The 20,353-nt window shown below is 53.3% G+C and overlaps 1 protein-coding gene and 1 long non-coding RNA gene across 4 annotated transcripts in view; one reads left to right on the top strand and one right to left on the bottom strand.

Moving 5' to 3' along the window:
• Nucleotides 1-20,353, bottom strand: part of AHRR (aryl-hydrocarbon receptor repressor) — a 93,292-nt gene that overhangs the window by 67,797 nt on the left and 5,142 nt on the right. The window contains exons 1-2 of one of the 3 annotated variants that reach the window (XM_043489134.1): nt 14,238-14,331; nt 4,443-4,515 (exon numbers count right to left, since the gene is read on the bottom strand). In XM_043489134.1, coding sequence (XP_043345069.1) covers nt 4,443-4,515; nt 14,238-14,328 — 164 coding nt within the window. In that variant the 5' untranslated portion in view covers nt 14,329-14,331. Of the gene's footprint in view, nt 1-4,442; nt 4,516-13,177; nt 13,249-14,237; nt 14,332-20,353 lie in introns of those variants that run through there. The other 2 variants (XM_043489135.1, XM_043489133.1) reach the window with 2 other exon arrangements.
• Nucleotides 14,482-18,999, top strand: LOC122454575. Its single transcript, XR_006273440.1, has 3 exons — nt 14,482-14,538; nt 17,517-17,577; nt 18,755-18,999. It is a non-coding gene; the product is annotated as an uncharacterized LOC122454575 (long non-coding RNA).

The following is a 20,353-nucleotide window of genomic DNA, read 5'->3' as shown; positions in this document are numbered from 1 at the left end:
GGCTTTGGTTCCAGGGGCTGGGGCAGAGACCCTCGCCCCCACCGGGTGGGTGAGGGGCCACTGGAGGGAAGTGCCCCTCTGAGCTGACCTCAGGCTCGGGCTCAGGGCCATGGGGGAAAGCCCCAACTCTGCAGGGTGGAGACTCGTGGGGTCTCAGAAGCCAGAAACCTAAAACACCCGGGACAAGTCCAACAGGAGACACCCTGACACCTTAACAGTGCTGAGGAAAGAGACACAAACAATGGAAAGTCAGCCAGTAAGGCTGGGTACTGTTAAGACGGTGTTACCCCCAAACTGACTCGTGGAATCGATGGAGCCTCGATGGAAATCTCAGCAGGACTTTTTGCAGAAACGACAAGCAGTCTAGACTTTATGTGGATGTGCTGGGGATCGTCAGTCAGAGGGCAGAGTTGGAGGACTTACCTGACTGACCATAATCCTCTCGGAGTTAAGTGTTCCATTTTGGTTGGTTTCAGACAAAGATGGAAAAAGATCAATGGAGCAGAAGAGAGGATCCAGAAACAGACCCACATACTTTTGGTCAATTCACTTGACAAAGACACTAACGAAATTCAATAGGAAAAGAAACTCTTTTCAACAAATGGTGCTAATCAACTGGACAGCCAAGAAAACAAGTAAACATCAATCCTTACCTCACACAATACCAAAATTAGATCAAAACAGACTGTAGGCCTAAGTCTAAAATGTACCATAAAACTTTACAAGAAAATACATTAGAAAATCCTGGAGACCCTGGAAGGAGTCCTGGGACTCTTGGGGCACACACTAAAAATACTGTGAAAGAAAAAAATGGTAAATTTATTTTTTTCAAAGAATTTAAAATGACTTTTGAAAGTCACCATTAAGAAAATTAAAAGGGGAGCCATAGATTAATTCGCTAAAAATATTCACAAGAGCCTATATACAGAATACTTAAAGAAGTTTCACAATTCAACAAGAAGACAAACAGCCCAATAAGAAGACAGATGAGTTATTTAGACAAACTCTTTACGGGAGAAGCTCTGTGGACAGCAAATAAGCACAGGAAAGGCCATAAGCACCGTTCCTCACTGGAGAAATACAACGTAAAGTCACGGTGAGCCTCCACCACAGCCGGTCGGGGAGCTGAGACCAGGACAGACACCCAGGTGCTGTGAGGAGGCGGATGAGCCCCGCGCCCTGCCACCGGCAGCATGGACAGCAAAGCTGCTCAGAAAATCATCTGTCTGGTGGATTCTCAGAAAGTGGAGCCCTCCTCAACTGCACACGGACCCACAATCCCACCCAAGAGAAATGAAGGCACACACCCAAAGACTCAAACATAAATGTTCACAGCAGCTTTGCTGGTGACACCCCAACCTGGGACCCACCCAACTGTCACCGGAGATGAGTAACCACACGTGGTTCATCCACATGAGGGGCACACAAGTGCGGAGGAAGCTGCATCATCACGACAGGGGACTGAAGCCCCCACATGGAGAAGGTCCCCTTCGTGGAAAGTCCCAGGAAGTGCAGACCCGCCTGCAGGACGGGGGTGCAGGCAAGGTCGCCTGTGAGGCCGTGGAGGAATGGCAGGTAGAGGAGCCTCAGACGCGACAGAGCCTCGCTAACCTCAGTTTCAGGAAGGCCTTCTCGAGCCACCCCGAGTCCCCACACGGATCAGACCGCGTTCAGCGAGCGCTCTCAGCCCAGGGCGCTCTGGTCACAGCCAGTCACAAGAAAACAGAAGCGGAGACAAGGGGGCGCCCCCAAGAGCACGGGGACTGTCACCGCCACAGTTACCCCTCACAGCGGGGGGCAGGGACGTGGTCACCCCTCACCGCGGTGGGCGGGGGGTGGGGACCCGGTCACCCCTCACGGTGAGGAGCGGGGGCCCGAAGGGGACCGGGGGGGGGCCCGGTTGCCCCTAGCGGCCGGGGGCAGGGACCCTGCAGCCCGCCCTGCTTGCTCAGCGTGGGCCCAGCCCTGGGCCTTGGGGGAGCACGTTCTCACCTGGGCTTCTAGCAGGTTCCACCTTGCAGTCCATCTATGGCAGGCTCCAGACTTTCTTTGCCCACCCACAGCCCACAGCCTCTGGGAGGGGGCAGGGCTGCAGCTGGCACATGGGGCTAACACCCCAGTACACGTCCCGGCAGCCTCCCCAGCCTTTGCAACCCACAGACACGGGTGCCCAGAGAGGCCGGCAGGGCCATGTCCACAGGCACAGCTGGGTGAGTGTGTTCAGGGGTCCTTCAGCTTCCCTGAAATCACAGATCTGAATGCCCAATACCATGACAAATCGGGGAGAACACTGCTCATCCAACAGAAATCCTGGGAACCACCAGCAGCCACAGGGAAGAAGAAACAGATTAAGAACACACACCTTTCACCAGGAAAGACTCCAAAGGCTCAGAACTTCCAAGTATATTCAAGATCTTCTAGGAAAATTCTCATAAACTTGACGCAGCGAAGACCTTTCTAAATGTGACATAAAATTAGCCACAAAGGAAAAGATTAATAAACTCAACTACATGAAAATTAAGTGCTTTTTGCATGGCAAAGAATACCACAAGTGAAATAAAAACTGGCGGAAAGTATGTGAAACATGTTCAAGAATCTGTATCCCCAGTGTACAAAAAGCTCTCACAAATCACGAAGCACAAAAACATAAACAATCCAATAGAAAAGCGAGCGAAAGCTGTCAACAGAGACAGTCACAGAAAAGGAGACAGCGTGCCTGCCAGGCTCGAGTCTGAGAAAAGCACCCACATTCCCCAAAACCGAGGAGCACGGTGCACCTGGCAGGGCTCAGCTCCGGCACCGGCCCGTGTGGTGACACCTGTGAAATCACAAACGCCACACTCCTGGCCTGAGCAATGCCACTTGTAGGAACACACGTGCCTGTTGGGTCTGGCCTTGACTCACCTGCTTGCAAGCTGATGAGCTGCTGCTGGCCACCAATCCTGGCCGAGGCACCAGCTCCCCAGCTCAGCAGGAAACTCACTGCTCACAGCACAGCAGGGTGCGCCCCTCTGTCTGCATCACTGACCCGCGCCCCCGAGTCCACGAGGGTGACACAGATGTGGCCAGGCAGGGGCTGCAGTGTGGGCTTTGTGTCAAAGCTGAGGAGTCCACCACTCCCAGCGTGAACACTCAATGAGCCTGCTCAGCCCACGAGGAAAAGCCAGCACGCGGCCAGGGCAGCCGTCTCTGCAAAGACGGGAGAGAGTTCAACGCGAGGCCTGAAGTCACAGCAGACACCCGTGAGAGCCTGAGCAGGCACCGGCGGAGGGCTGGGGCCCACACACCGTGGTGCGTCCTGAACTGCTGGGCAAGGAATGCTCGAGGAACACCGTCGCAGGCTCACTGCCAGGTGTGCAGACACGGCTGGCCCCTCGTGCACAGAGGTGGGGAGCTGCCCCGATAAACACTGTTGTGGCTGGTTTGGCTGCTCTCAGCCCCCAGGTGCGGACACGCCCCCCTGGATCCTGGTGGACACGCCCCCATCCCCAGATCCCAGGGCACACAGCTGTGTCTCTAGGTCCTTTCTTTTCCTATCTAAGAAGACAAGTGTTCTCACCAGAGCAGAGGAGCTCAGGACATTGCCCAGCCTCTCCCTGGGTACATAACTCTGTCGTCCCCCCGCCCGCCCCCCACAGACTAGGCCGCACACTTGCCCCCAGCCCCATCCCAAGGTCACAGAAGGAACACAGCTGACTCAGGTGACAGCCACTTTCGAAAGTCCAGCCTCACCAGTCTTGCAGCCCGTCCTTGGGGCTGGAGGGGTCCCCATTCCTGTCAACCTCTCACGGGTCCTGCAGCCCCCAGGGGCTGGAGGGCGGCCTGGGTCACGGAAACCTGGACACCCACACAGACACAACTGCAGGTGCACACACATACACACACCGACAGAGCTGTTACACACAGGAAGCGACACTGCACACGCACACACACACACACAGCCCTGCACGGTGGACGCATCACAGAACCTGGCCCCAGGCTCTGAGGGCCGCTCTCTGCAGCCGGCCGGCCACTTGCAAGACTGCAGGGTGCCCGCATGGAGGCTCCGAGCCCCACCGGGCAGCCACAGACAGGGCTGGTGGGGGCCACGCCTGGGCTACCCCCCAACTCAGCCTCCTGGAGGCTGGGAGGATGAGCCTCGGTCTCCTCTCACTTGGGGTGAAGCCCAAGGGCACTGGGGTGTGTCCAGCTGGAAACAGTCTCACCCGGGCAGGGAGGTACCCCTCGGCCAGACTTCAGCTGCAATCAGGGCTGGGAAAGTGGCCCAGGGTCCTGCCCCCACGCCCCACAGCCAAGACCCCAAGATCCTGAGGGTGCCTGGCCCTTGGGAAGGCCTGACAGAACCCTTGCCTCACTCCTTTCTTCCTAAAATTCACTTTTTCTAATGAAAACACAAGGCCTCCCCTCCGTCAGCAGCCGTCAGCAAAGACATGATACTTTACTGTTTCTGAACGGGCTTCCTGCGTTTCCTCCCGGCGTACAGGCACTCCCCCGGTGGGATCATCATCTCGGGCCCTAAAAGAGAGGGAGCATCAAGTCAGTCACACTGAACGGAGCTGGGTGTCCACACAATGCCCCAAGCCCTGAGGCAGCGGCCAGGGCGTGGCCGACCAGTGAGGCGCGCGAGGGCACAACGCCCGGGTGTGAACCACGGCCCCCAGGCCCAGGCCCCGAGCGTCCGAGCAGGCTCCTGCCGCGCCCCTTCTCCACGGGTGGCCCCTGGGCCCCCAGGGTGGCCCGAGGACCCGGTCCTGTCACTGCACTCCTGAGAGGACAGCCCTGTGCTGGAAAAGCTCCCGGCAGGTAGACCCCCTGAAGCAACTAGAAACAGGAGTCACTGCTCCAGCAGGACACCGGGCCGCAGGCACAGAGGGCTGAGTGCTGGGTCAGGACTCTGGACAGGCGCCCCCCCCCCCACCCCCCGCTGCCTGTGGCCCATCTGTCCCCTCCCAGCAGCCCACCTCCCCCAAGGTCTGCGCCTCTGGGCACACGGGCTTCCTCTTTTCTATGTAAAATCTCTCTCGATGCCACACCGGGCATCTGCTTTGGCCACCAACTCAGAGCTGCACTGAGCCCGCTGACCATGCCTGGTGGCCGCCACTGGCAGTGTGGACACGAACGCCGGCCGAGGGAGCAGCCCCGTGACTGTGGTCCGAGGCTGGGCAGCCTGCCCGTCACCTCAGGACACACGTCAGAACCTCGGTTTCCCGTGCAGTGGGGCTGAGCCTCACGGATGCCCTGCAGACCAATGACCCTCGGCGTCAGGCTCCGCGCCAGCAGACGCGGAGAGGAGGCCAGCAGCCCTGCCCGGCCTCGAGTGTCCAACCTGGAAGAGGAAGCAGATTCAAACTCACGACTTCCACCCTTTCCTCTACGTTCAGCAAGTGATGTGACAATGCCGGAAACATGTCATGAATCCACTCTAAGCATAAGAAACACACTTTGACTACTGGCAAAAGTAGGTAAAGTGAACGGATCAAAAAAGATACACCAATCCAAAGTCCAGCTGGAGTAGCCATGTGAGTGGCTGAGTGAGCGTCAGACAAAGCTGACTTCAGACAAAGGAGTCGCCAGCACAGACAGGGACTCCGCACAAGGATGAATGGCCCGTCTCTCTCAATAACAATGCACCACCCAGAGCTTCAAAATGCATGAAGCAGAAACTAAAAAAAAATGAGAAGATAATTCACCAGTGACTTCAACATTCCTCTCTCACTAATCGATCGTTGCTGTTCAGTCACTAAGTCGTGTCTGACTCTACGACCCCATGGAGTGCAGCACGCCAGGCCTCCCTGTCCATCACCAACTCCCAGAGTTTACTCAAACTCCTGTCCATTGAGTTGGTGATGTCATCCAACCATCTCATCCTCTGTCGGGCCCTTCTCCTCCTGCCTTCAATCTTCTTAGTAATCAATATAGCAAATAAACAGAAAATCAAAAAAGTTGTGGAATATCCAAACAACAGACATAGACTAATTGAAGTATATATAGACCATTTCACCCAACAACAGCAGAGTCCACACTCTTTGTAGTTGGAGCATTCAAGACAGACCATATTCTGAAATGTAAAGTCATCCTTAACAGACTTAAAAGAATAAAAATCATACAAGGTATGTTCTCTAATAATAATGGAATTAAACTAGAAACATATATGGAAAATTCCCAACTATCTGGTATGCAAATAACCACAGGTAAAAGAGAAAGTCTCAAAGAAATTTAGAAGTATTTTGAATTGAATGAAAAAAACAACACATCAGACTTTACGGAGTACAGCTGAGAAGTTCTTTGATGGAAATGTACCATTAAATGTTTATAGTAGGAAAAAATTAAAGGTTCCAGGTAAGTAACCTAAGCTTCCACTTTAAGTAACTACAAGAAAACAAATCCAAATCAAGTAGAAAGGTGGAAATATCAATAAAACTTATGTTTCTTGTGTTTGTTTGTTTTGGGGTTTTTTTTTGACCTGGAGGCATGTGGGATCTTAGCTTCCCAACCACAGATCAAACCTGCACTCCCTGCATCGGAAGGCAATGTCCTACCCACTGGATTGCCAGAGAAGTCCCTCAGTGAAACTTAAAACAGAGAAACAGAGAAAAATAAATGAAGCCAAGAGCTGGTTCTTTGAAAAGACCAACAAAATTGATAAACCTCTTGCCAGGCTGATCAAAAAATAGAGAAAAGACAAATTACCAATATCATGAATGAAAGAAGGTGAAACAGAGGAGGACCCTATGGTCCTTGCCCTCTACCAATGCCTCTATCTGTCTTTTGTCTGCAGAAAACTTTAGTCAAAGAATAAGTTTAATCAGAGAAGTGAGAAATGCAGAAACAAAGGAAAACAGTCAGAGACTAAATAATAATGCAGTCATTAAGCACAGTCAAGGACCTTTAGCTCTTTCTCAAAGGCTATATATAATATTCTGAGCCATATCCTGTGAGCTGTCTTATAGACACTAAAACACCAGATGGAGAATTTAAACTACATGATGACCAGACGGTACCCATGAACTGGCCTCAAAAAATGGTAACAAACTGACCCTGGAGCTGAAAATTAACTGTACCTAAAACAACCAAGATGATGTTGGTCAGACCACTGATGAAGATGGTGAAGACCACCAATTTGAAGACGACTGTGCTGTTTCTGCTGTTTCTGCATGTAGAAACCCACCCCACCCCCCACCACCACCATCACTTCTGTCTATAAAGCTCTTGCCCTGCTGGTTGCCAGTAGGGGGTGGGAGTCAGCCTTTGGACAGACATCTGCCATCCTCTCTCCGTTCCAGCTGCCAGCATCTGAAATAAAGTAAACTTTCCACCAACCTGGCCTGTTTACTGACTTTTGGGCAGCGAGTAGCCAGACCCCACATACCTTTTGGTAAGAGATTTTGCAGTGAGCAGCTGGACCCCACCTCACTCTTTTGGTAACAAAGGGACATCACTACAGATACCACAACCATCAGAAGGAAAACAAGAGAACACAGCCTAGAACTTAGCTGTGTGCCCTGCAAGTTCACGTGTTAAAGCCCTGGTCCCACATCTGACTGTCCTGGAGATGGGTCTGCAAGGAGGCGATTAGGGTTAAATGGGGTCTTCCAGGTGGAACCCTGCACTGCCAGAACTGTTGGCCTCACAAGAAGAGGGAAAGAGAGGACAACACTCTGCACTGCGTGCGAGCTAAGAAGCCCCTTCTCACCAGAAGTCAGGTCAGCAGGCACCTTGATCTTGGACTTCACAGCCGCTGGAACTGTGAGAAATAAATCTTCATTATTCACAGGTATTGTTTAAGCCACTGGGTCTGTGTGTTTTGTTATGGCAGTCCAGGGAGATTAAGGGGCGTCCCTGGTGGCTCAGACGGTAAAGAATCTGCCTGTAATGCAGGAGACCCGATTCAATCCCTGGGTCAGGAAGATCCCCTAGAGAAGGGAATGGCAACCCGCTCTTGGAGAATTCCATGGACAGAAAAGCCTGGCGGGCTACAGTCCATGGGGTTGCACGGAGTCGGACATGACTGAGCAATTAACACTGTCACTAAGGAGACTAAGACAAACACTCCCCCCACAGATTCAACAGTTTAGATGAAATGGACCAGTTTCCTGAACGACATAAACTACCAAACTCACTCAAGAAAAATAACCTGCTTAGCCTGTATCTACTCCTACGACAAACAAAAGCAAAAGCCCAGGTGGAGTCACTGGTGAAGTCTACCAATTTAAGGAAGAAACCATGCAATTCTCTGCAAAACTCTAAAAATCAAATTTAAAACTGACAACTAATTTATTTAAGTTCAGCATTCCCTGATACCAAAACCAAAGACGTTTTGAGGAAACTATAGACAAAAATCATCCCTCATGAACACAGGCACAAAAATCTTCAATTAAATGTTAGCAAATGGGAACCAGAAATATATAAAGAGCACAACATATCACAAGTGAGGTTTGCTCAAGGAATTCAAGAAATTGAGTATAATTCACTTTATTTATGAACAAAAGAAAAAAATATTTGGTCACCTCAACATATATAAAATGCATGAGGCCAAATCCATGTAGAATGATTTTTAAAACTCTCATTAAACTAGGAATAGAAGGAACTTAATTAACCTGATAAAGTGTTAGTCACTCACGTGTGTCCAACTCTTTTTGACCCCATGAACTGTAACTCGCCAGGCTCCTCTGTCCATGGAATTCTCCAGGCAAGAACACTGGAGTGGGTTGCCATTCCCTTCTCCAGGAGATCTTCCCAACCCAGGACTCGAACCCAGGTCTCCTGCATTGTAGGTGGATTCTTTACCAGCTGCGCCATCAGAGAAGCCCAACCTGATAAAAGGCATCTACGAAAAGATGTACAGCTGACATCACACCCAAGAGTGGAAGACTGAATACATCCCCAGAGACCACGAAGACAAAGACGTCCTCTGTCATCATGCCCCTTAACGTTCACAGACAACATGACGGTACACACAGGAAATAACAAAATTTGGCTACGACAAATCTCTTATAATAACTGAGTTCAGCGAGGTCACAGAGAAAAAGGACAATATAGAAAAGTCAACTGTATTTCCATACACTAGCAATGAACAACTGAATACAGATATTTAAAAAAACCATACCATTTACAATAGCATCAAAATAAAAATTAAATATTTAGATATTTCAAGAGGCTTAATATGTGTAACTGGGGCCCTAAAGAATAGGAGGACAAAGGAGGTGACAGAAGTAAGTAATAATAGCAGAAATTTGTCCAAACAATGAAAATTACAAACCTACAGATTCAAGAAGTCAATGTATTCCAAGCATAAGAAAGAGGAAAAAAACTATACAAGGCACATCAAAATCAAATCACTCATAACTAGCAATAAAGAGGATAATCTTAGAAGCTGCCAGAGACCACAGTGTTGGGCACAAAGAAATACAGGTAAGTGTGACCACAGACGCCTCCTGAGAAACACGGATGCGGAGGGCACAGTGAGCCGCATCCTTAAAGCACTGAAGAAAAAGGCATGAAAGTAGAATTCCTGACACTGTGGAAATCACTGCGGAAAATTAAGGCTAAATAAAGACTTTTTCAGACATGAAAAAGCTGAAAGCATTCGTTGCCAGCTGACCCACACTATAAGAAATGTGAAAGAGTGTCTTCAGGCCAAAGGAAAATGATACCAGATGGAAACGTGGATCCACAAATGAACAGAAAGCACAGGAAGTGGTAACTGCATGGGTAAAAATGCGGGACCCTTCTTACCATTTAAATATCTGTAAAAGATAATTGACAGTTTAAAACAACGACAACAGTGTGTTGTGGGGTTTACGACCTATGCAAATGAACAAGGCACCTACAGCACAGAGGCCAGGAGGGGGACGTGGTGGCGCCCGGCAGCGGCGGGACTCAGGGGACAGTCCCCGGGGACCCCGTGTGCCAGGCACCTGCCTGCTCCCAGGGCTGGGCCCTCCCGGCACCTCTCCTCCGCAGTGAGTGCCGTGGGACACCCTTCACCACCAGGGGCTCCCGGCTCCCACACGCCCCACCACCTGTGTGCTCCTGCCCTCCCGCGCCGGGGGCTGAGAAATGGGGCAACCACCCCCATTCTCCTGGAGCCTGAGCCCCCACACCCACGTGAGGCCTCTGGGCACCTCCCACAGTCCTGAGGACCCTTTTGAGCTCTCTTTTCACTGTTGCTGAAACTTCTTTATATTAACTAAAGTCTCTCAATTTTAAAAAATTAAGTTAAAAAACACATAAAAAACTGATTTTTAAAGTCTACACATTTTAGAGATACATATACCCTAACACCTGTGAAAGAATGACATGTCAGCGATTGTTTCTATTAATCTGGGGAGTAGGGTGGGGTTTATGCTGCTTGATGAATAAATTGGGCTCATTATAAAACTCTCCACTTTTGTAGAAGGTTTGAAAACTTTCGTAATAAAAGGGCTTTAAAGGAGTTGAAGAGAGATGTGGCATAAGAATAAACATGTGTGGTCTATGGATTTTCAACAACGAGGCCGTTCGATGGGGAAGAAGGGCCCCCTCACCAAAAGATGCTGGACAACTGGACATGCACTCACTGAAGGGCGGGGGACCCAGCTGCCAGCGACAAAAACCAGCCAGTTAGTTAAAGACCTGAGGGTACTAGCTAAAACTGTAAAACTCTTGAAGGAAACATAATGCTATGTTTCTTTCAGTCTTAAATTTGGCAATGGATTCTTCACCAAAAGCACAATTAAGAAAATAAAAATGAGATAAATCAAACTTCATCAAGATTTAAAACGTGGACTTCAAAGGACACTATCATGAAAGTGAAGAGACACTCACACAGAGAATATTAAGTATAAATCACATATCTGATAAAGTCTAGTATCCAGGCTATAAAAAGAACTCTTAAAACTCGACAACAAAAAGACAAACAACCTAATTAAAAATGAGCAAGGGACCTGAATAGATATTTCTCCCTCAAAAAGCATACAAATGGTCAACAGGTACATAAAAAGATGCTCAACATCATGAGTCACTAGGGAAATACAAATCAAACCCACAATGAGATACCACTCCACACCCACGATGACGACTATAATTTTTTTAAAAAGGAAAATGACAAATGTTGGTGAGGATGTAGGGAAAATGGGTCCCGAGTGCCTTGCTGGTGGGAATAGAAAATGGCACAGCTCCTGTAGAAAGCATTTCAGAATTTCCTCGAAAAATGAAACACAGAGTCACTATACTATACCAGCAATTCCACTCCTAGCCCAAGAGAACTGAAAACATACGTTCAAACAAAATCTGGCACACAAATACTCAGAGCATCGTTATTCACCATAGCCAAAAAGCTGAAACAACCCAAATGCCCATCAGTTGATGAACAGATAAACAAAACGTGGTCCATCCACACTGTGGACTACACTCAGCCGTAAGAAGAAGTGAAGCCCTGATGTCCCTGCAACACGGATGGAGCTTGGAAACACGCTGCTACGGGCCGGAAGGCAGGCCCCAAAGGGTACACATTGATTCCATGTAGAGGAAACTTCCAGAAAGGAGATGAGTGCCAGGGGCCGGAGGGAAAAAGAAGGGGGAGTGACTGCTTGAAGGATATGGCGTTTCCATTTGGGATGAAGAAAATGTTTTGGAATCAGAAGTGGTAGTTGCACAGCTTTGGCAATATACTCAATAAATACCACGGTACTGTAAATTCTTTAATGGTCAATTTTATGTAATTGGATGTTACCATACTAAAAACAAAGAACACAAATTTCTATATAAATAGAAATAAAATGTCTGGAGTGGCAAAGAGGACCCAGTGGTGGCAGTGCTAGTGGGGTGTTCCCGGCAGGGGTGGGGTGGGTTGGCCTGGGATGTTCCCGGCAGGGCTGGGGTGGTTTCTGGGCAGGGGGGCAGCTGCAGGGCTTGGGGGGCAACAGCTGGCTTTGAGGCTGCGGGGTGACAAGTCCGAGGAAACAAGAGCTCTGGAGACGGGCTGGGGCGGGTGAGTGGGGCCTGGTGGCCGCAGGCTGGAGCAGGGATAGGTGGACAGATGCTTGGGAAGGGTCCAGCCTTCTCAGCTCACCTGGAGCCACGGCCACCAGGCCTGCCCTTCTCTGGGAAGCCAGGTCAGAGCCTCGGGGGCTGGAATCCAGAGGGTGAAGTCGTGCATCTGAATTGCAAAGCCGCTTAATGCCGGCAGGAGAGGACTGAGCAGCACCCAGACCCGGCCCAGCCTCAGGGGACACCAGGCAGGGACGCTCCCCCACACCCGAGAGGGGCCGGGCACTCAGAGACCCACTGAGCCCTGTCAAGACCCAAAGTGGGGGGGGGGGGCTGACCTGCACCGGCCCCAGGAGACCCCTCCCTAGCACCACTATTCCCTAAACGAGCCCAAGGCTCGGACCAGGGGTGGCGCGGAGTGGGGGTGACAGGGAAGATGAGCCGGGGGGGACACATCGAGGGGGTGGTGCTGACCATTTACTTCCCTCCGTACAAACCCCCTCCAGCAGCAGGACCTGAGATGGATCCAGGCTCCCTGGAGCAGCCCTTCCCCAGCGTGCACACAGCCAGCCCACAAAGTCCCAGGATGGTAAGGCCCTAAAAACACAAGTTATGGCAAAAAGCACCAGAGCAAACAATCACACTCCAGGCACCCCGTCAGGGGCGGGAGAGGCACCCCGGGATGCCGCTGTTCCCTGGGAGAGCCTCATCGTGCCCTAGGAATCCTCAACACGGGCTCCATTTTCCTGACCACTTGCACACTCTCCTCAAACAGATGCAGCCCTGGCAGGCCTGGATCATCCTCCCCAGAAACGCACCACCAAGCAGTGTGGGGCTGGCCTCCCGGAGCTCTGAGCCGACTGCGCTGCTCGGAGAAATCTGGGCTTTCCTAAGACCCTTTCATGGTAAAAATGATAGTTGTCCACTTCAGAAAATACACGTAAGCAAAAAACAAAAATAAAAGAGCCTCCCACACCACAGAGCAGTGCCCATGGCTCCCGCCCAGCATGTGTGCCCCTGCCCACGCAGCTGCCCCACTCTGGGGCCAAATCAAGAGGGGGACAAAGCCCAAGGTCCAAGTCCAAGCTCTGCCCAGGACCACCCCGAAGTCCTCACCAGCACACAGACCACAGGCGCGGTCTGCTGGCCCCGGCGGCTGGAGCCAGCACAGACCGCACCCCCCCAGGGGGGGCAGAAAGCTGCTCACCTGCCCACGAGTGGGTCCCGAGACCACCAGGATGGGGCTTGGGCCCAAGAGGCTGCAGAAGTCAGGCTGGAGGCCCTGATGGCGGACGCTGGGCGGAGACCGGCCAGGCTCAAGAGCCCGCCTCCGCCAGAGGCCCCTGGAGACGGCCCGGGTGGGCCAGGCTGCTGACCAGGCCGGGAGAGGTCCAGTCACGACTGTCGAGTACCCGGAGCGAGAGGGCAAGTGCCCAGGGCACGCTCTCATGCCTCCCGTCTGCGCCCAGCCCCTCGAGGGTCAGAGCCTGCGGCTGGTCACACACAGGCCCCACGTGAGTCGCGGGGCATCCACAGCTGGAGACCTGCTGGACGCTTCCAAGGGGGCAGCCTCCGGCCCCAGCCCCTCAGACCAACCGGGAGAGACACAGGAACCCCAGGGCTAACCTCCCAAGGCCTCTGGCCTCTGACCTCTGACTGGTCACCTGCCCTGTGGGCAGCCCAGTGCCTCTCACAAAGTGCCCACAAGCTGGGGATTTTCCACCACTCAAAGTAAGACTTTAGGGAGAAAAATTTTCTTGGTGCCACTAACTGAAGCCCAGTGAATTCCTGGAACACATGCCTTCAGCCTTCTCGAGTGTGAGAACCAAGACTGGCACTCCCTGCCCGGAAGGAGGGGGCTGAGCTGCGCACCCCCAGCTCTGGGGCCCCCCCACCCTCACCAGCTGCCCTGGGGAGGGCTCAGGGGTTCGGTTCCAAGTCTCCCCCCACAACCCCTAGCATCTGCCCGAAACATTTCCGAGGGAAACTGGGCCAAGAGCTAAGGGCAATCGGCCCAACTCTTCCAAAGTTGGGGGAGGGGGCTGTCTGACGCTCCCAGGTCGGAAACTGAGTGACCACAAGCAATGGAAGTGCACTGGAGTCCCTCGAAAGTTCTTGTTTTATTTTTAGGTGAGGAGCTGCCGGTTGGACTCCCGGGCCTGGAGACGTGAGGATGGGGTGAGTGGAGGGGGACCCTTGGGGAGATGGCTCTACGCGCGGGTCTCCACCACGGAGACGGAGCCGCGGAGCGCGCCCGGGGCACTTACCCGGCCGGCGGGGCGCGGAGGCTCTGGCGCGCCCGCGGGAGGCGTCCGCCGGGACCGGGAGCTGTGTTGGCACGGCTGCCGGCGCTCGCATCTCAGGGACCAGGCGGCGGCTGCGGCCGCGAAAGGACAGCTCCACCCCGGCACGCGAGCCGCCCCGCCCCGAGACGACCGAGCCCCGGCGGCGGCAGGGGGCGCGCGCGTGCACCCCGCGCGGTCCTGGTCCCCAGGTCGGCTCGTGCATCCCCGCCCGGTGAGGTCCTGCCTTGCGCCCCTGTCTCTTCCTCTGAATCTGTGCACCCCGGTAAGGTCCTGCCCTGCGCCCCTCTCTCCCCGTGGTCCCCGGGTCCGAGTGAGCCACGGTGGGCTCGTGCCCTGCGTCTCTCGCGTCCTCGTGGAATCCTCAACGCTCTGTCGCCTCCAGGCTGCTCTGTGCCCCTCGAGGTCCCCATGCTCCCCGCGGGGAGCCCCGGACTCTCTGTTCCTCGCCTCCAGTCGCGGCCCCCTTCCGCCCGCCAGCTGAGGCCGGTGCGCACCTAACCGCGGGGCGGAGGTGCAGGGTCCGAACTCCCCTAGCCGCTGGGTCCCGGCATCTGGATCAGAGAGTGTAACGTGAGCGTGGCGTGTCCTGCTCTACCTGCTTCGGTGGGGTTATTGCTAAAACCAAAGGGTCTTACAGTTTAACATATCAATATAGTACTTTTAACCTTGCACCTTCCAGGAGGAAGTCTTGATCCGGACTTTTCTGATTCACGGAGCTAAGGCCTCCAGCCGACCCTTCCCATCTTTCCTGCTGCTCCTTCCCTCTCTTCCAACCGGACCCTCCCACCCTGCCTCCATCTTGGTGGACATGTCCAGACTTTGGAAGGCCCACTTCCCCTCACTGGGTTGGAGCTGCATATCTGGCCCAGAGCCTCCCAGACACCCATGAACCTCACCTCACACCCTAGGCTCTCCACAAAGTCTGAAGGGTCTCAGGAGACCTCGGCCCAGGGGCCTCCTTGTGTTGCCGGGGCAATCCAGACCCTCCCGGGTCCCCAGGGAACCTCACACTGTCTTCATGCAAGCCCCAGCAACCCCCACCCCCCACAGCCAGCCCTGATCCCACCCCCACCCAGAGCCCCAGGCCCATCCTGACCTCACAGACCACAGGCCCTTGGCACTTGCTCCTGCTCCAGGAAATCTCTTCTGCAGATACTGGCAGGGCTGGCACTCTGATCCTCTGTCCTCAGAGAGAATATCCACCCCAGATCAAACCCTGCTGTCGATCTCCTCTACCTTTTACAGGGCTTATTCTTGCGTGAAATCACACAGATGTTTTTTTTTGCTCCAGTGTCAAATAGGCAAACTCACCAGGTCTATTCACTTCTACCTGAGGAAAAGCAGAGTCCCCAATGCAGAACAGGGACTCAAAGTGTCAGCTTTTATTATTCTTATTGTATATTACCTTTTGACATTGAGCAACATGCAGCTATGTGGCTGTATTTTTTAAGTAGTTAAAATCAGCTGCTGTATCTTGATCCGATTTTTGTAAAGTGCATTATGCACGGAAAAAATCTGGGTGCATAACTCAGATTACAGGTGAACTTTCATTTCTTTTTCCTTGTTAAAAGTTCCACAATTTCTGATTATTTTGCAGAAGCATGGAGTACTTTTGAACTACTTTCATTGTTTTTCCTTTTTGTTAAAAAGAAAGAGTAAGCATGTGTAAGACGTTGGGAGGATACATCTTGGATGGCAGGGGTAATGGGGTCCCCTCTGTGAAGGCCAGGCCTATAGGGGGCCCTCAGAGCAGGACGGAGGGTGGAGACCCCTGGTTGGGTGCCCGGAGGACACGGAGCTTTGTAGACAGAGCCCTGCACCCCCTGTGTCCCCTTCGAGCCTGCTGCCTGGGCATCATTCCTACCCACCCACCAGCCCCTTGGGGAGCCCGCCTGAGTGAGATGCCTCAGTGCTTCTTGCTGCCTCTTCCCGGGGCGCCCCGTGCAGAAGCCAGTGTCCGCGCCCCGCCCTCCACGCCCTGCCTCCAGCCACCCCGCCTTCAGCCAGTAGGCTGCGCCTGCCTCAGAGCCCACAGCCTCTGCAGACCTGGAGGCCATCACTGGGACTGGACACAAACAGGGCACCCCTCCTAGGGTGGTTCCCCCTCTGAAGTCCCAGGGACTCAGGGTGACCCCCTTAGTGAGAGTCCCTGGGTGCCATTCCCACCAGGACGAAGGTGACTCCGGGCCTCCCCGACAGTGTTCTCAGGAGGTCAACGGGACACAGTCCACACAGATAGTGCGACGCATGACAGTTTGTGGGCGCCCTGTTTTATTCACCATCATGACCACTCTGTGGAGAAGGAAATGGTAACCCACTCCAGTGTTCTCGCCTGGAGAATCCCATGGACAGAGGAGTCTGGCAGGCTGCAGTCCGTGGGGTCGCAGAGAGTCAGATACGACTGAGAGACTGAGCATCGTGACCACCCTGCCCACTGCCCCCCGACACTGTTTCCCTCTGGGGCTGCGACTCGGGTGGGGTTCTCTTCAGAACCTGCCCTCCCTCTGCACTCGGGAACCCCAACTGTAAACAGGCTCCAGGTTGCTGAGTCTGCCCCCTCTCCCCGCCCTCCTTGCCTCGGCAACGAAGGTCCAACCAGCCGGGGACAAATTCCTCTTGCCTGGATAATTTGTCCTAGGGTGAGAGAGCAGCCACCACCTGGCAGGGAAGAGGCTTGGAAAAGAGACCATCCCTGGTGCCTTCGCTGCTCACGGGGTGTCCGCATCCGCGCTCCAGCCTTGCCATCCTGGGAGGCGGGTGACATGACCGCTATGCGAGCCTGACTGCCATCCCTGCTGTGCCCACCTGCTCTCCCCCAGGGTTCACCGGCCTGCTCCAAGCCCTCACCCTGCCCCCAGACAGCCAAGGCCTCCTCAGGGTCAGACAGGGGTATGCGGTCACTATGCAGGTGCCCGGCCAGGAGCCAGGCCACACGGGCCCGGGGGACAGTGCGCTGCCCAAGCAGCCCTCGTTCAGGGTGGCGCTTTCTCTGTCCCCGCGCGAGGGGGGACCCGGAGTGCCTCAGTGCCCCCCACCGCCTGAGGGCCATCCCTGAGTGTGCCTCCCTGAGTGTGTCCCGGGTCCACTGCACAGCCAGGCAGGGCTTCCTGCCCCAGGGCACAGAGCGGACGAGGGACTGTGCCCTCCGGCCTGGTGGGGGTCAGGATCCCCAGGAGCCCTGCTTGTGAACAGGGTGCAGCCAAGCCCCTCAGGCTCTGCCCTCCCCTCCTCTTGCTCCAGGGGCTTCGCAGGCACTGTTCCTTCTGAGTGTAATGCTGTCCGGCGTTTCCTTCAGCTTCAGGTAGAGGCCACCCCTACCTCCCTCACTCCCCACGTTTGGGTTTTTTGTTGGGGGGGCAGGCAGCAGGAACTTTCATCTATTAACTTTATCCTTAACCCTAACCTGCTACAGCTTCCCAGCCCAGAAGCAGCCACTGTGGGGGCAGAAGGGCGGGGGAAGGGGAGGGAGGGGGGAGGGGGAGGAGGGAAGGGGGAGGGGGGAAGGGGGAGGGGGAGGGAGGGGAGGAGGGAAGGGGAGTGGGGAGGAGAGGAGAGGGGGAGGGGAGAGGGAGGAGCGAAGGGGGAGGGACGGGGCGGGGGAGGAGGGAAGGACGGGCAGCTCACTACAGCAACTTCCTTTCTTGCACAACCCGGTCCCCATGAACAATGACTCACTTGGTTTTCTTTGAACCTGCCTTGTCCCCCACATCCTTTGGTGTCTGAGAAGCTAGCCTTCCGCAGCCCGTGAGTCAGGCCGCCTCAGCCCCGCCGGGCCCCCCTTGGGGCTCTGTCTACGGGGACCCGGCCCCTTCTCCATCTGGGCTGTGGAGCACCCTGCAGGAGCGTCCCAGCTCGAGGCACGTGGGGACCTTCTCAGAAACTGTCCTGCTGGGCCGCGGGCAGCGCCCCCAGCGTCCCCTGCTCCTGTCTGCACCCCTGCTCCCCTCCGGTTCTCCCGAACGCACCTTAGCTCTGGAAAGGCCCTTCTCTGTTCTGAATTTCTATTCCCCACAGTTTGCTCTTTTCTCTAGCTTTTTCCCTTCCAGATGTTCTACTTCCATTCTGTATCATTTCTTTGAATAGAAGTGGTTCTTTTCTGATGGATGCGATGTCTTTGGTCGTCTCTGAGACCTTGGACGGCAGGAGTTCTGAGCTGTTTCCTCAGGTCCTTGCTCTGCCCTCTTACAGACACCAAGTGAACCATCCCGCGCTTCTCACCGAGGGAGGCACTGCTCGAGGTGGCCAAAGAGCTGGGCCTGTTGGGCAGTGCATACCTGTGGGCACATCTCAGGGGGTGGGTCCTGCTCAAGGGTGGAGGGGCTCCCCGTTCAGGGAACCCTCAGTGCCCCCCTTCCCCTGCCCCTGCCCTCCTGAGCCTCCCCAGGCTCTCAGGAGACTGTCAGCTTTTCCCTGGAATTTGCCCTTCCTGGGTTCTTGGGGCAGACATTTACCTCTGTGTTTCTGTGCATTGTTTGAAGACAATTTCAATGAGACCTCATTACTGGAAGCTAGTCTGAACCTATATGAACCAGGTGAGGGCCCAGCACAGCTGGCCTGGAGGGGGACCTAGTGGGAAGAGTGGCTGGGTCCGATGGGCACCCTGTGCACCCACCTCTGCACGAACAGACGAGGGCCAGAGCATCCTTCCGCCAAACCCCAGCCTAAGCACCACTGACCACATGACCTCGGCCAAATTATGGGTCCTCTCTGAGCCTTGCCTTTCTCATCTGTAAAACAGGTAAGTATAGACCAGTGAAACAGACAGCCCAGAAAAAAACCCTCACACTATGGTCAGGGATGCTTGACAAGGGTGATGTCTTTGCTTTTTAATACACTGTCTAGGTTTGTCACAACTTTCCTGCCAAGAAGCAAGTGTCTTCTAATTTCATGGCTGCAGTCACCATCCACAGTGATTTTAGAGCCAAGAAGAAGAAATCTGATCATTGCTCCCACCTTTTCCCCTTCTATTTGTCATGAAGTGATGGGACCAGATGCCATGATCTTACTTTTTTTAATATTGAGTTTTGAGTTGGCTTTTTCACAGATCATTAGGGAAATGCAAATAAAAACCACAAATAAGATACTATCTCACACTTATTAGGATGGCTACTGTCAAAACATTCTTTAGTTGCTACAGTTCAGTTCAGTTCAGTTGCTCAGTCAGGCCCTCTCTTTGCGACCCCGTGGACTGCAGCCACCAGGCTTCCCTGCCCATCACCAACTCCCAGAGTTTACTCAATCTCATGTCCATTGAGTCGGTGATGCCATCAACCATCTCATCCTCTGTCGTCCCCTTCTGCTGCTGCCTTCAATCTTTTCCAGCATCAGGGTCTTTTCCAATGAGTCAGTTCTTCGCACCAGGTGGCCAAAGTATTGGAGTATCAGCTTCAGCATCAGTCCTTCCAATGAATATTCAGGACTGATCTCCTTTAGGATGGACTGGTTGGATCTCCTTGCAGTTCAAGGGACTCTCAAGAGTCTTCTCCAACACCACAGTTCAAAAGCATCAATTCTTTGGTGCTCAGCTTTCTTCACAGTCCAACTCTCACATCCATACACGACCACTGGAAAAACCATAGCCTTGACTAGACAGACATTTGTTGGCAAAGTAATGTCTCTGCTTTTTAATATGCTGTCTAGGTTGGTCATAGCTTTTCTTCCAAGGACCAAGTGTCTTTTAATTTCATGGCTGCAGTCACCATCTGCAGTGATTTTGGAGCCCAAAAAATAAAATCTGCCACTGTTTCCACTGTTTTCCCACCTATTTCCAATGAAGTGATGGGACCAGAGGCCATGATCTTAGTTTTCTGAATGTTGAGTTTTAAGCCAGCTTTTTCACTCTCTTCTTTCACTTTCATCAAGAGGCTCTTCAGTTCCTCTTCACTTTCTGCCATAAGGGTGATGTTATCTACATATCTGAGGTTATTTATATTTCTCCCAGCAATCTTGATTCCAGCTTGTGCTTCATCCAGCCTGGCATTTCCCATGATGTACTCTGCATATAAGTTGAATAAGCAGGGTGACAATATACAGCCTTGACATACTCCTTACCCTATTTGGAATCAGTCTGTTGTTCC

This window comes from Cervus canadensis, chromosome 16 (assembly GCF_019320065.1).
Source record: "Cervus canadensis isolate Bull #8, Minnesota chromosome 16, ASM1932006v1, whole genome shotgun sequence".
NCBI lineage: Eukaryota > Metazoa > Chordata > Mammalia > Artiodactyla > Cervidae > Cervus > Cervus canadensis.
Note: the sequence above shows the minus strand (reverse complement) of the source record. Positions and strands in the feature narration are given on the sequence as shown.